The sequence below is a fragment of the Ambystoma mexicanum genome, chromosome 7p (genome assembly GCF_040938575.1).
Source record: "Ambystoma mexicanum isolate Mex_15411 chromosome 7p, UKY_AmexF1_1, whole genome shotgun sequence".
Lineage (NCBI taxonomy): Eukaryota > Metazoa > Chordata > Amphibia > Caudata > Ambystomatidae > Ambystoma > Ambystoma mexicanum.
This window is the reverse complement of record NC_090939.1, coordinates 274,786,822-274,800,833: the sequence shown is the minus strand read 5'-3', so window position 1 is coordinate 274,800,833 and position 14,012 is coordinate 274,786,822. Positions and strand designations below refer to the sequence as shown.

The window sequence follows — 14,012 nt, the reverse complement described above, 5'->3', positions numbered from 1 at the left end:
AGGTTCCCTTTTGGAATGCCAAGCGATTACCCCATCCGACATTAACGATCAAGATATAAATGGTCTTCTAGGTATAAGTAAGAACATTTCCAAATCATATGTAGAACAGATGGCTGCTTGCTTGGTTTGTTTCAAGGCCACCTTATTAAGGTTAAACCTAGTGCTGGCAGATACTTTCATCTAGGCCTGTTTGAGGCTTGCTTCTAGTTAAAATTGGCTGTCCTTCCCACTTAGGACTCAAGCACACCAGTTCTCAAATGGCCCTGAGCCTTGTTGGGCCATTAGCAACCAGATAGTCTGGCTGGTATCTCTATTTCAAGGCATAATTGTGGCCTTTACCCCATTGATGCACAGTTAAGCACATGTAGACTGCTTTATAATGTGATGTATTCATATCTGCTCTGAAAATGTTACTTGATGGTGACTGTGCTTCTGTTTAATTGTTAGGCTCGTGAACATGATTTATGATCATGTTAATTCTCGGATTATTCCAAGCTCATTTTATCAATAGTGCAATGTATGTTTTGTTAATAGAAATGTTTATATTTGTAACCAAAAGCTTTATTAATTTTCAGATTTTACTTAAACAATTGGAGGTTCTTGGTTTAGCTGAGAAGCCACAGTTGGCGACTCGGTTCCAGGAAGTGTTTCGATCGATGTGGTCGTTGAATGGCGACTCCATCAGTAAAATATACGCTGGGACAGGAGCGCTAGAAGGAAAGGCAAAGGTATGTGTTATTGCTTATCTGCTAAGATTGATACTGCCACAAATGGAACCAAAGGATTATTCAATATGTTACACTGTGATTTTCATTTGTTTCTGTACCATCTAATATTATTGCCTCTCAGGTTCTAGTGAATACTCTATGGTGCTCATTTTAGAGCCTTCCCGTAATATGGCCTGTACGCATGCACTTTGACGTACACAGATGCAGGGTAAAAAGCAGCATACAAGCATGTACATTACCTTTTGCCCTGCACATTTGCACTCCGCCGTGCAAATGAATAAACACTGCCTACCATGCTCACTTGGTAGGCAGCGTTTACAATTACAATTTACCTTTAATCCTTTAGCAACTCCCATTAGGACCTTCAATTTGACATTTGGGAGTTCTGTTGATGGTACACAGTTGTGATAAAAAATTATCTGTTGATAAATTATCCTTAGCAACATAATTTGTAGAGGATCTTGAAGTATTACAAAAGGATAGATGGAGCATCGTTTTCTGTGTGTGTGTGTTACGCTCACCTGGTTCCCACGGGAGCGTCGACCGGAACTGGGCCGCTGTTGTTTCCACCAGCGTGACGTGTAGCGCCGAGATGACTGACTGGACTGGCCCACTCAGCCTAGTTCGTCTGGCTCGCAGGAATATTCTTCTGCAAAGGAGAAGGGGAATTAACCACCCGTGGAATTGAGTGGCAACCCACCTTCCCCACTCCCGTTGTCTTCCCACAGATCACTCTTGATGTCCCCTCCTTAGTCTCACCTGATGGTTTGGAAGGATGAGCTCTCCATCCTGCGTCGACCGCAGGGGCGCGTTGATGTCCAGTTACTTCACTGGCGTAGAGGAATTGGTGAGTTCCAGTATTGACTCTAAAGTCCAATTGTTCATAAGAGTTCAAATGTCTGTCCGATTCCTTGCAGGTTGCCGATTAATCCACTTGAAGATTTCCAAATGGCAACTGGTAAGATTCAGGAAAGTCTATTGTAGTTTTCCCCTTAGGGGCCGGGGTACGGCGATGAAGCAGAGTTGACTGCGCCGACCCGAGATGAGGTGAGACCCCCGTGGTAAATCAGGTAAGTTTTGTGGGGGGTAACTTGTATTGTCTTTGCTTTCTCCCCTTAGGGGCCGGGGTACGGCGATGAAGCAGAGTTGACTGCGCCGACCCGAGATGAGGTGAGTACCCCCCGTGGTAAATCAGGTAAGTCCTTGGGGGTAGCTTGTATAGCCTTAGAGAGTCCCCTTGCTCACCTTGCTGTCTTTGTCTCCTTAGGTGTCGGAGGGCGGCCGCGAGATGGAGAGAGCGTGATGGAATGCTGAAGTACCGCCAAGCAGGTGAGTTCAGCGCGGCGCCGTAGGAATGCGAAGCGATGCTTCAAAGACTTCTGTCTTTCAGATCCGTGGCGAGATGGATCAGGATTCAGGTAAGGATTAAAGTTAAAACTCCTGTTCTAACCTTTATCCTTCTTTTCTTGTTTCAGGAGTCCCAGGACTGAAGCGGGCGTGGCTGAAGACTGGAGCTGCTGAAAACACGGTGAGCGTTACGCTGCAGCAAGCAGAATAACGCGAAGCACGTGTGGCTGTCCGGGCGTGGTTTAAATAGCCTTGGAAGAAGTTCCAGGTAAGTATTCTTCCACAGCCCCATCCAAGTAACAAAATAGTCCCTTCAGTAAAATAGTCCCTCCTAAGCCTCATTTGGCTTGAATCTTCATGCAGCATGGTCTGTCTCAGGTGAGTATGCAGCATGGTCTGCTTCAGGTAAGTTATCAATAATGAGCCTGGCGCCCATGGCGCCAGGACTGACTTTATCTTTATGAGCCTGGCGCCATAGGCGCCAGGACTGCACCCAAACAGCCCCTAACTGGGGCTTTTGGGCATGCTCCAAGTGGCATGATGCCTGTTTCCGGGGCTGCTGGGCCTGGTCTGGTCTTCCGGGGGCAGGCATCATGACAGTGTGTGTGTATATGTATGTATGTGTGTGTGTGTGTATATATATTTCTGAGGCTTGTGGAATCTGCTTAGATCACATGCTGTGCATAGGCCGACATCTAGTGGAAGCTGCAGAGTATTACAGTTTGTTTTTCGAAACTCGAAAATGGGCGTCGACACAGGGCGTGCCAGTAATACTATCCCTAGTGTGACGTCCACTGTACCCAAGATCCCTCACGCGTCTAGGATCCTCAGATTGTTTTTTTCCGCCATACTGGTAGGAAGCATTTTGCGGAGTCCCCTGGCCTTAGCCATACTTTTGCTAAAATATCGATAAATTTACATCCTTTCCCCACCCCAACGTCGAACTTCGACGCTGGCTTGGAGAAGAATTCGACTGTCGGCTGCTGCACGAAGGATTTGGGCCTCGGAAGGCCTCTGGCCTCGGCCCGGGCCTTGGAAGGCCTCTACCCTGCAAGTAGGGAGAGTGGGGGGTTGGACATACTCTACACTCTTGGTATATAGTACATCTTATACATTTTCAAACACTTACCATTCCCGCTCCCTACCGGTGCGTATGGAGGGTACCCCTTTTCAGTTCTGCCCCAAGTGCAATCGCAAATGCCCTTGGGTCGACAGGCATGCCACATGCAATCTCTGCTTGCCGAGGGACCACCCCGAGGCGAACTGCAGAGCGTGTAGTAGGTTTAAACCTAAGACACTTAAGGACTGTTCGACGAAGCGTTGGTCCCACCACGCCAGGCAGGCGGCCATGGCAGCGGAGGGCGCCTTCAGCGATGGCAGTGACGCCATGCTTTCGGACGGCAAGGGCATTACGGCGTCGAAAGACAGCCGAACGCAGGTCCCCGACCTCGGAAGGTCGTCCGACAGGGCGGCTATGGGGCAGACCCCCGGCGACACAAGCGCTTCACACACCACTCACACAAATCACATGAAGTCCAACCGAGACTCGACAACGTCGGGTTCTCGGAAAGAGGCACATAGAGAACGGTCCGAATCGGTGTCCTCTGGGCGTTCTCGATCGAGATTGCCGCATGACTCTAGGCAATCATCCACTCTTGCCAAGAGTGCCTCGCTCCCTAAGCTAACGGAAGTTCTATCGTCGGAGGACAAAGACGACTTCCACCCCCAGGCCGCTCTCGAGGAGTTGGAGCCCGCAGACAAGATCAGCGCGGCCCCACGTTCGAAGGACAGGGACTCTATCCCCGATCCTCGACGCCAGGCGTCGAAAACCTCCGGAACCACAAAGGGACAGGGAAAACACTATTCCACTCACGGGGAGGGGGGAAAACGGCAGAAGAAGCAGCCTCTGCACTCTTCCACACCTGTGAAACACTCCACTCCTCCTAAACAGACAGACACGCCCAAGTCTGCTGCTATTTCTAAAACCAGCAAATCTACTCAGGATAAGTCTCCTAGACTTTCTGAGAGAGTCATTCCCAGTTCCAAGGAATGGTCGAGTGATGACATAGATAGGGTCATGTCAAGGATGTCTTCTTTTGCAGACTTTTATGATAAAAATCCAGACCATTTCCTTTCATATAATCGACAAGGGGCTACACCCTCAGGCTCTAATGATCCTATCCCCCCCGAGTAAGAAGCCCCGGTTTGAGACAACTATGAGGTCTTCGGACCCCTTCGATGTACAACCTTACTCACGGCCATACTCACAGTACCAAGGAGAGACTTCCTTTGGTGAGGACCAAGAATTTGGCATGGTAGAAGATCAAACCGGGACGGGCTACTATGGGGATGATGAGGACCAAGAAGAGGAAGAGGAAAACCCTGAAACCTACAGAGTAGATTCCCCGGTAGAGAAGGAAGCCCCGGTTACCGACTCCCCTGTCGATAACAAACCCCTCCTGAACGAGGTTCTTGCACGAGCAGCAGAACATTTCCATATCGACACCCACGGTGTCCAGGAGGAGAGGGACTTCGCCGAGGAGTTAGTGGGAGAAAGGAGGCCTGTTGCCCAGACCATCCCTATCCTTAAGTCTATTCAGTGAAGAATAGACCCGTCCCTGGTGAACCCGAACCTCACCTGAGCAGTCAATCCCAGAGTTGAAAAACTTTTCAAGGCAGCCCAGTCTGACCCTCTCTATATAAGAGGGCATCTGAAGCCAGACTCCCTGGTTGTCACTAACACTCGTAATTGGGCTGGAACACCCTTGTCATCGTCCGAAGCTCCTCCAGACAAGGAGAGCAAAAAAACTATATGGTTTCGGCAGGAAAGTAGCCTCAACGTCCGCCTATCAGGCAAGGATTGCAAACTCCACTACCCTGTTGGCCAGCTACAACTGCCATCAGTGGGAAGAAGTCGCGGCACTCATAGCCTCTGCACCAGAACCCTTAAAGGGCCAGTTAGCACGAATCTCAACAGAGGGTAGAGCTGTGTCTGGTTGCATTTTAAAAGCAACTTTTGATGCCGCGGACAACGCAGGCAGATTGATAGCAGAAGGTACTGTTATCAAGAGATATGCGTGGTTACGGCAGTCTGGTTTTAAGGCAGAAACCCAGGCATCATTGTTGGACAAACCAGTGGAAGCCGATCTGTTTGGTAAGGCGGTCGAGGACGCGCTAAAGAATGCCAAGGACGAATATGAGACACTTAAGTCCCTTGGCCAACTAACCAATAAACCCCCTAACCAGAGAGGGAATGAAAATTTTCGTCGCCCACGCGGCCAGAATTCCCAGAGAGGATCAAACTATTCCCAAGGGCAGGGTACACAGTGGGACAACAACAGCCAACAGTCTACCCAGGGTTACAGCAGGGGTAATAGGAGAGGACGTGGTAAAGGCAGAGGCAGCCCCAGTAGAGGAGGCAGCACGCCTCCACCAAAGCAGTGATACCCTCAGTTCAGGGTCCCTTCTCACGCAACCCCAGTAGGGGGACGCATTTCCAACTTCACCCAGGCTTGGCAAGGGATCACATCAGACAGATGGGTACTGTCAACAGTATCCGCAGGGTACTGTATAGAACTACTGCAGCGTCCCCGGAACCATCCTCCACGACAAAGAGTACACTCTTTAGAACATCAGAAAATTCTCCTCGAGGAGATCGCCAATCTGCTAGCAAGGGACGCGATAGAACTCGTCCCGGGACACCAGGTAAACAAGGGTATTTATTCAACTTACTTCCTTGTGCCAAAAAAAAGATTTGACAATGCGCCCAGTATTGGATTTACGGCCTGCCAACAAGTATGTCAAGCCGAAAAAATTTCGAATGACTACGCTACAAGAGGTAATCCCCCTCCTAAAAAAAGGGGGATTACATGGAAACATTGGATATGAAAGATGCCTACTTTCATATTTTCATGTTCCCAGCGCACAGAAGGTACTTGCACTTCAAGGTGGACAGTCGGCACTACCAGTTCAAGGTACTGCCCTTCGGGATAGCTTCGGCACCAAGGGTATTCACCTAGGTACTGGCGGTGGCGGCTGCACACCTACGCAGGGAGGCAATCCCGGTGTACCCTTATCTGGACGACTGGCTCATAACGGGGGTAACCCCAGTAATTTGTAGGACAAACATTCAAAGGACTATCAACCTCCTCCACGAATTAGGCTTCTCAATCAACAAGAAAAAATCAAGCCTGGTGCCAAGCACCTCCAAACAGTTCCTAGGAGCAATCCTAGATACTCAAGAGGGGTTGACATTTCCTTCAGAGGAAAAAATTCGGAATATACTACTGCAAATTCCGCAATATCAGTCCGGTCACCAAATAACGGTACGCAAAGCAATGCGTTTGCTGGGCATGGCGGCGTCATGTATTTACCTGGTCCCCCACGCGCGCCTGCACATGCGTCCCATGCAGGAATGGTTGGCGAAACAGTGGTCTCAGGCAAGTGGTCAGTGGGACGATCTATTGGTCGTTTTGCCAACACTAGTACAAAGCCTTCACTGGTGGACAAGAGAGAATCTTGCACAGGGGAAACCCTTTTACGATCCCGAAGTACAGGCAGTAGTCACTACTGATGCATGCCTGACGGGGTGGGGAGCTCACCATCTCCACCACACAGGTCAGGGTCTCTGGTCTCCCTCAGTGGCCAAGAACCACATCAACCTGCTAGAGCTTCTGGCAGTATTCAGAGCGCTTCAAGCGTTTGAGCCCTACCTACTAAAACTGTCAGTGCAAATCCGGACGGACAGCACGACAGCCATGTTCTACCTGAAAAAGCAAGGAGGGACTTGTTCGCCAAATCTGTCCAAGCTTGCCCAGAAAATCTGGATATGGGCACTCAGACGGAACATCTTCCTGTCATCACAACATGTTCCAGGGGAGCTCAATTCCCTAGCGGATGCTCTGAGCAGAGACTCCCTCCCAGAGGAACACAAATGGGTTCTACACAGAGAGGTCGTAGAAGATATCTTCTCTCAGTGGGGTTTCCCCACTATAGACTTATTCGCCACAAGCGAAAACAGACAATGTCCAGGATTTGCATCCAGGTTCCCCCAACCAGAAACCCCGGGGAACGCCCTGTGGATGAACTGGTCAGGGATGTTTGCGTACGCTTTTCCACCAACTCCTCTCATCAGGAAGGTGGTCAACAAGATGAACAGAGAGTCTATGACGCTCCTCCTAGTTGCTCCCATGTGGGCAAGACAACCGTGGTTCCCACACTTACGCAGGATGGCGGTGTGCGAGCCCATCAAACTTCCGGCCTGGTACAACCTACTGTCCCAGCACCAAGGTCAAACATGGCTCCTGAGGTCATACAGTTTGGACATCTCAATTTACCACAGAGGTGTATGGACATCCTAAAGGAATCTAGGAAACCAAACACAAGGCACTGCTACTTTGACAAGTGGAAGAGATTCGTTATCTGGTGCCAGAGTAGACAAATCAACCCAGTTGATTGCACTCCTTCCACTATTGTTACATACATGCTCCACCTGCTGGTTGCAGGATTGGTTTTTAACTCACTGAAAGTACACCCGGCAGCCCTATCGGCATACACCACTTCCCATAACAAGGTCTCGTGGTGGAAAGTACCAGTAGTTAAAGCCTTCATGGAAGGAGTAAAGAGACTTCACTCTCCTATTTCAAACCCACCACCAGGGTGGGACCTTAATGTGGTGCTATCTAAGCTCATGGGGCCCCCCTTTCGAGCCCATGCATAAAAGCAGTCTCAAACACCTGACTTATAAAACAGCCTTCTTAGTAGCTATTAGTCCATAAAGACAAACTGGTTTTACGCACACACCCTAGGTTCCCACCTAAGTTTATATCTAAGTTCCACGTAAACCAGTCCATCGAGCTTCCGGCTTTCTTCCAGGACCCTCAAAGCTCGGCTGAGGTGAAACTACACACCCTAGATGTGCGTAGGGCGGTCCTCTACTATGTAAATAAAACCAGACCGCTAAGGAAAACAGATCAGCTGTTTGTCTCCGTAGCTACAGGCAGAGAGGGGGATCGCGTCTCTAAAGGTGCCATCTCAAAGTGGATTATTAACTGTATCCAGCTGTGTTACTCACTCTCTGAAAGAACTCTGCCTTTCACGCCAAGAGCCCACTCTACAAGAGGCATTGGGGCCACTCTGGCTTTCATTGCAAATGTACCCCTTCACACCGTTTGCAAAGCAGCTACTTGGAGCTCTATTCACACTTTTACTCAGCATTACTGCATTGACACCCATTCCAAGGCAGATACACAAGTGGGACAAGAGGTTCTAAGACACGTATTTGCTCATGACCCTTCTCACATCCCACCTCCTTCTTCAGGTACTGCTCGCTAATCTATGCACAGCATGTGATCTAAGCAGATTCCACAAGCCTCAGAAGGGATACATTACTCACCGTAATCGTATATCTGATGCTTGTATCTGCTTAGATTCACATGCGACCCACCCTTCCTCCCCTCTGAGAGAAAGTGCATGGTTGCTTGTAGTCTTACCTTTCTATCTATCTGCTTTGATTATCTGTACTCACGCTACCCCTCATGCTACCTCATGTCAGAAAAAATACAATGTGAGGATCCTAGACGTGTGAGGGATCTTGGGTACAGTGGACGTCACACTAGGGATAGCATTACTGGCACGCCCTGTGTCGACGCCCATTTTCGAGTTTCGAAAAACAAACTGTAATACTCTGCAGCTTCCACTAGATGTCGGCCTATGCACAGCATGTGAATCTAAGCATCAGAAATACGATTAGTGAGTAATGTATCATATATATATATATATATAAAACAGAAATTCAGTTTTTTAAAGACCCAGCAAACCCATGTGAGAACACCTTCTTGCCGGAATCATATGGAATTTACCCACAACCCGTCAACTCTGCCATTGAGTGTCCTAATCAATGCTGAGTTTACACTAAAACCACAAATCTTTGCAGTGGTGAAATCCTGTTTTGCTAAATTACCTAACTTGAAACATCTATTTCACTTTCTCTTTCATGCAAGGTTATTGCAATGAATGGCTTTGTATTCTCACATCTGTATTTTATTACTAGTATATATCTGGGCTTTCAGAAGGAAAAGATGACGCACCTTCAAACAGTACAGAATGCAGCAATCAGACTAATTTTGAGATTGAATTAATACGAGTAAATCTTAGCATGTTTGGTGTTGCAGCACTGTTGCCCACTCAGAAAGAGAGTGACGTTCAAGGCTCTTTGCCTAGTCCACAAATGTGTTTTTGGGGATAGATGCACACCTCAACTAGGTTGCTTGTTCACCAGCCTCAAAACCTCTCCTTTCTTAGTACAGTGGAATCTAAGTTATACCTAAATTTAAGATGATTATTATTAAAGGCAGGTCCTTCTCAGGTCAAGCTTTCAAGCTGTGTAATGAACTTCAACCTTGAAACACGTTTAATTACGTCTGCTTAACTGTCTGTTCTTTTATAGTGTTTTCCTTTGTCTTTGCTGATAGCACTATGATGCCTATAATCAGTGATGTCTGTGCTTTTTAAAACCTGCAGATAGATACTTTACATATATTCACTGCCTCTTAAGTAAGAAATACTATGCCAGTATAAAATTCATGCTGGCTGCACCACTATATGCCAGTATTCCCATATAAGAACATTATCATATTTGCTTTGCCCCATAATAACCAGTAAAGATACTATGAGAAAACATGTCCATGCTCGCTCTGCCAATATTTGCCTGCATCTGTAAGAAACCGGTCAGTGTCTCCCTAGTTATTCCCCAGGGAGCTGGCATTCAGGTGGCCAGGACATGGCCATCGCTATTGGATCCAGTTCCTGGGGGTGGACCAGTGAGGGAGGATCACCTGGATGGGGGGGTCCTTGGGGAGTGGAACAAGGAGAGAAACTATCTTGCCCTTTCCGGCTAAGTCCCGTTGAAACCTCTGCAGATGGAAACATAAGACTGAGAACAATAGCCAGCGTGTATTGCAGCAGATGTCTATGGTACACAAGACCCTCCTCTGCTGATTACCAAGCCGCGGAGAGACGCTTGTCTCTGAGGTACAAACCTTGACTCCAAAGAGAAGGAAAGCCAGGTGGGTTCATCACAGCGGTGAGTCCAGGGGAGAGTCAATAAGAAACCAAACTTTTTTTTTTTTTTTAACTTTGTTTATTTTAAATCAAGGCAGGATGACAATTACATAATAACTTGCACAATCATTTAAGCATGTTAACCCACACACTTTCTTACTCTATTCCCCTCCTCCCCCCAGCTCCCAGGCCCGGATTCCTCCTCCTAGAGCCGTCTGCCTCGCGCCCGCCATCTGTGTGTACCTTTCATGGTTTTCTATATCCCTCATGGTCCAGCGTGCATTAGTGGATTTATAGGTCAGTGCCAGGAATCGCTGGTCATATTCCAATACTGGGGCCCAAATGTTCTGGAATCTGTGGAGCGCACCCGCCTTTGCCGCCGTTACCTTTTCCGCAATCAGTATGTCCCAGAGTTTCGTCCACCACTGGGCCATGAGGGGGCCTTCTGGGGATTTCCAGGCGTGGGCCAGCACCGTTTTCCCGGCTAGTAGGCATTGGGTCAGCAGTTTTGCTCTATTTCCGGCACTTGGGTAGATCGTGGGGATTGGCGCTCCCAACAGGATGGGCTCCGGTTTCAGCGGGATCGCTGACCCGGTGATTTGTGCGATGGTCCCCAGGCATGCCTTCCAGAACTGCTGGATCTTTGGACAAGTCCACCACATGTGAAAAAAGGAGCTTGGGTGGCCGCACCCTCTCTAGCAGAAGTAGTCCACTTGGGGGTTCATGTGATGAAGTCTCAGCGGCGGGTAGTACCACCGTAGTATGGTTTTGTATCCCTGTTGGTGATGCAGGTGGATGAGGCGTGCGTTTGAGTCCAGATGTCTAACCAGGTCTGGTCTTCTATCGGGTGACCCAGGCCCGCTTCCCATTGGGCCATGCAGCGCGTTCTCGTGCTCAGGAAGTCACCCAAAAATCACCTGTAGAGGGTGGATACCCTCCCACGAGCCGGGAGGTCCCTGAGTGTTAGTTCCAGGGCGGTGGGAGGACGCGTTGCTGCCTGCCGAGTTAGGGGGTGAGCACACCAGTGACACAGTTGAATGTAAGTGTACCTGTCCCTTTCTTGAAGTTGAAACTTTTCTTTACATTGTTTAAATGTGAGGGGTTCCTCTCCCACGTACAGCTGGTCTATGGTTTCAAGGCCGCCGTTTATCCAATTTTGGAACTTGCGGGAGTTCTCTCCGGGCGAAAAAGCCGGGTTATGAAAGATCGGGGATTGTGGGCTCAGTCCTCTCTGAACCCCCTTTCGTTTCAGTGCCCAATCCCAGGAATTTAGAGTGGGTCTGGTTGCCAGTAGAAGGTCTCCCCAGTGTTTTCTGAGGGGGGGTGGGATGTGTGGCAAGAATCGCAAGGGTAGGGGCATTCGTGACTGTTCCAGCTCCACCCATCTGGGGCGGTTTGTAATTGTTTGCCACGCGTGGACATGTGCTAATTGGGCTGCCACCCCGTAGGCCTATAGGTCCGGGACTCCCAGTCCTCCCAGTTTGGAGCCCCCCAGTAGCGTCTTTAGGGGGATTCTCGCCTTCTTACCTCTCCAGATAAATTTTAGCATCTTCCTCTGTAGGTCTCGGAGGGCTGGAGTCGGGATCGCCACCGGGAGGGAAGCACAGGCTTAAAGGAACCTCGGGAGGAGGTTCATCTTGCACGCTGTTATGCGTCCCAGCAACGAAATCTCTTTGGCCGCCCAGCGTTTCAGGTCTCCTTCCAGTTCTCCGAATAACCAGGGAAAGTTCGCTTTGTATGTGTCTTTCGGGTCTGCTGGGATATAGACTCCCAAATAGGGGATCGCCCTTTTTTCCCACGTGATTGGGCACATCTTAGCCAGTGGTTCCCGGTCTCCTGGGGTGAGGCCGATGCTTAGGGCCGCTGATTTTGCGAAGTTTACTGAAAAGCCGGATACCTCTCCATAGCTGGTTATTTCGTCTAGCGCGTGTCGCAGGGAGGAGATGGCTTCTGAGAGCATGAGTAGGACGTCATCGGCGTATAGGGCGATTTTATGTTGCGAAGGGCCGACCTGCGGGCCTTTGATCTGGTTGTTTTGCCTAATTCTTTGGGCGAAAGGCTCCATGGTCAGTGCGAAGAGCAGTGGTGACAGCGGACAGCCCTGTCTAGTCCCGCAAGTCAGGGGGATCGGGGCCGAGTTATGTCCGTTGATCCTCAGGAGTGTCTTTGGGGCTGTATAGTTAGCCAGGACCATTGTTTGGAATGCTGTCCCAAAGCCGAAGGCCCCCAAGGTGTATTTCATAAATGTCCAATCCACCCTGTCGAATGCCTTGGTCGCATCTAGGGCCATTAAGACCAGTTTCTGGGAGTTCCGGGTAGCAAGGTCCACTAGGTTTAGGGTCCTCCGGATGTTATCTCCTGCCGCCCGGTGCAGAATGAAACCTGCCTGGTCTGGTTGAATGATCTCCGGAAGGACGCGACCAAGGCGGTTCGCCAGAATTTTAGAGTATACATTTGTGTCAATGTTCAATAGTGCCATCGGCCTGTATGAGGCCAGGTCCCTCGGGTCTTTCCCAGGTTTGGGCAGGAGGATGGTGGTCGATTCCTGCATCGAGGGGTTTACCGACCCTGTTTCCCTGAAGGAGTTGAAAAGTGTCACCAGGGGGGAATCAGCTGTGGTCTAAATTTATAGAACCTGGCCGAGAATCCGTCTGGGCCCGGGGCTCGTGTCTTCAGTGATTTAATGGCGTCTCCAATCTCCTCCTCTGTGATGGGTGCCTCCAGCTCCTCTCTTGTTGTGTCGGGAAGTCGAGGCAGTGCAGCTTTACGCAAATATTCCATTTGTTGCGGTTGGTTCCGTGGGGTGGCTGTCATGACCTTGGTTAGGTGGTCCACCGCTAGTTGTTGTTTTTTGGGTTCTGAATATTGGATAACTCCTTTGGGGTCACGCAGGCCTGCGATCATATTGGTTCGTCTTAGTTTGGCCACCAGGATTTTATTGGCCTTATTGTTCTTCGTGTAGTATGATTGTTTGGCCTTGGCCATGAGTAGGGCAGTTTGTTCCGCATAGTGGGCTTCCAATTTCTTCCTGGCTGTACGCATAGCTCTCTGTGTCTTGGGGACCAGCCTTTTTTCTTATGGGCTTCTTCTGCGGCCCCTAGTTCTTCCTCCAAGGCTATCCGGGTCTGTCGCCTGTTCCTATGGTAGGCCGCTTCTTGGGCGATCAGGGTGCCTCTGATTACTGCTTTTATAGCATCCCAACTGTTTGCCACAGAGGTATCGGAAGCTGGGTTTTCTTCAAAGAAGTTCTTGATGGATTTCGCGATCTTGTCCCTTGTTGCCATATCATTGAGGATAGGGTTGTATAAAGTCCATCTGCGTGGGCTGTCGGATTTAGGGTTCTGTGCCCGGATCTCCAGGATCACTGGGGCATGGTCAGATAGGGCTCTCGTGCCGATGGATACCTCCTTGACGAAAGCCAGAGTTTAGGGGGAGGTTAGGAGGAGGTCGATCCTCGAAGGTCCGGTGGACGTATGAATAGAAGTCTTTTTCGGTAGGGTGGAGCACCGCCATGCGTCCACCACCTCCAAAGATCGGAACATCTGGAGGAGGCTCAGTGCCTGGGTGAAGTCGCTCGGAGTCGGGGGGTGCGATTTGTCTCTTGTGGGGTCTGGAACGCCATTGAAGTCTCCTCCGATTATCGTTTGGCCTTCTATGAAGCGCGAGAGGGAGGAACCCAGTGAGCCGTAAAAATGTGATTGTCCGACGTTAGGGGCGTATACCGAGATGAAAGTGTATAGATCTCCCAGCAGAAGGCATTTGACTGCTATAAATCGGCCTTCCGAACATGTTTTTGTTTCCAGTATCTGTGGGTTTAGGTCCTTCCTGAAGAGGATCGCGGTGTCCCCTTTTTTAGTTCCTCCTGAGGTGAAGAAT

At 49.5% G+C, this 14,012-nt stretch overlaps 1 protein-coding gene across 1 annotated transcript in view; it reads left to right on the top strand.

Moving 5' to 3' along the window:
- The window catches only part of SYNJ1 (synaptojanin 1), a 1,805,713-nt gene that overhangs the window by 701,669 nt on the left and 1,090,032 nt on the right, over positions 1 to 14,012 (top strand). The window contains exon 11 of the mRNA XM_069636346.1: positions 576 to 728. Coding sequence (XP_069492447.1) covers positions 576 to 728 — 153 coding nt within the window. The remainder of the gene's footprint in view (positions 1 to 575; positions 729 to 14,012) is intronic.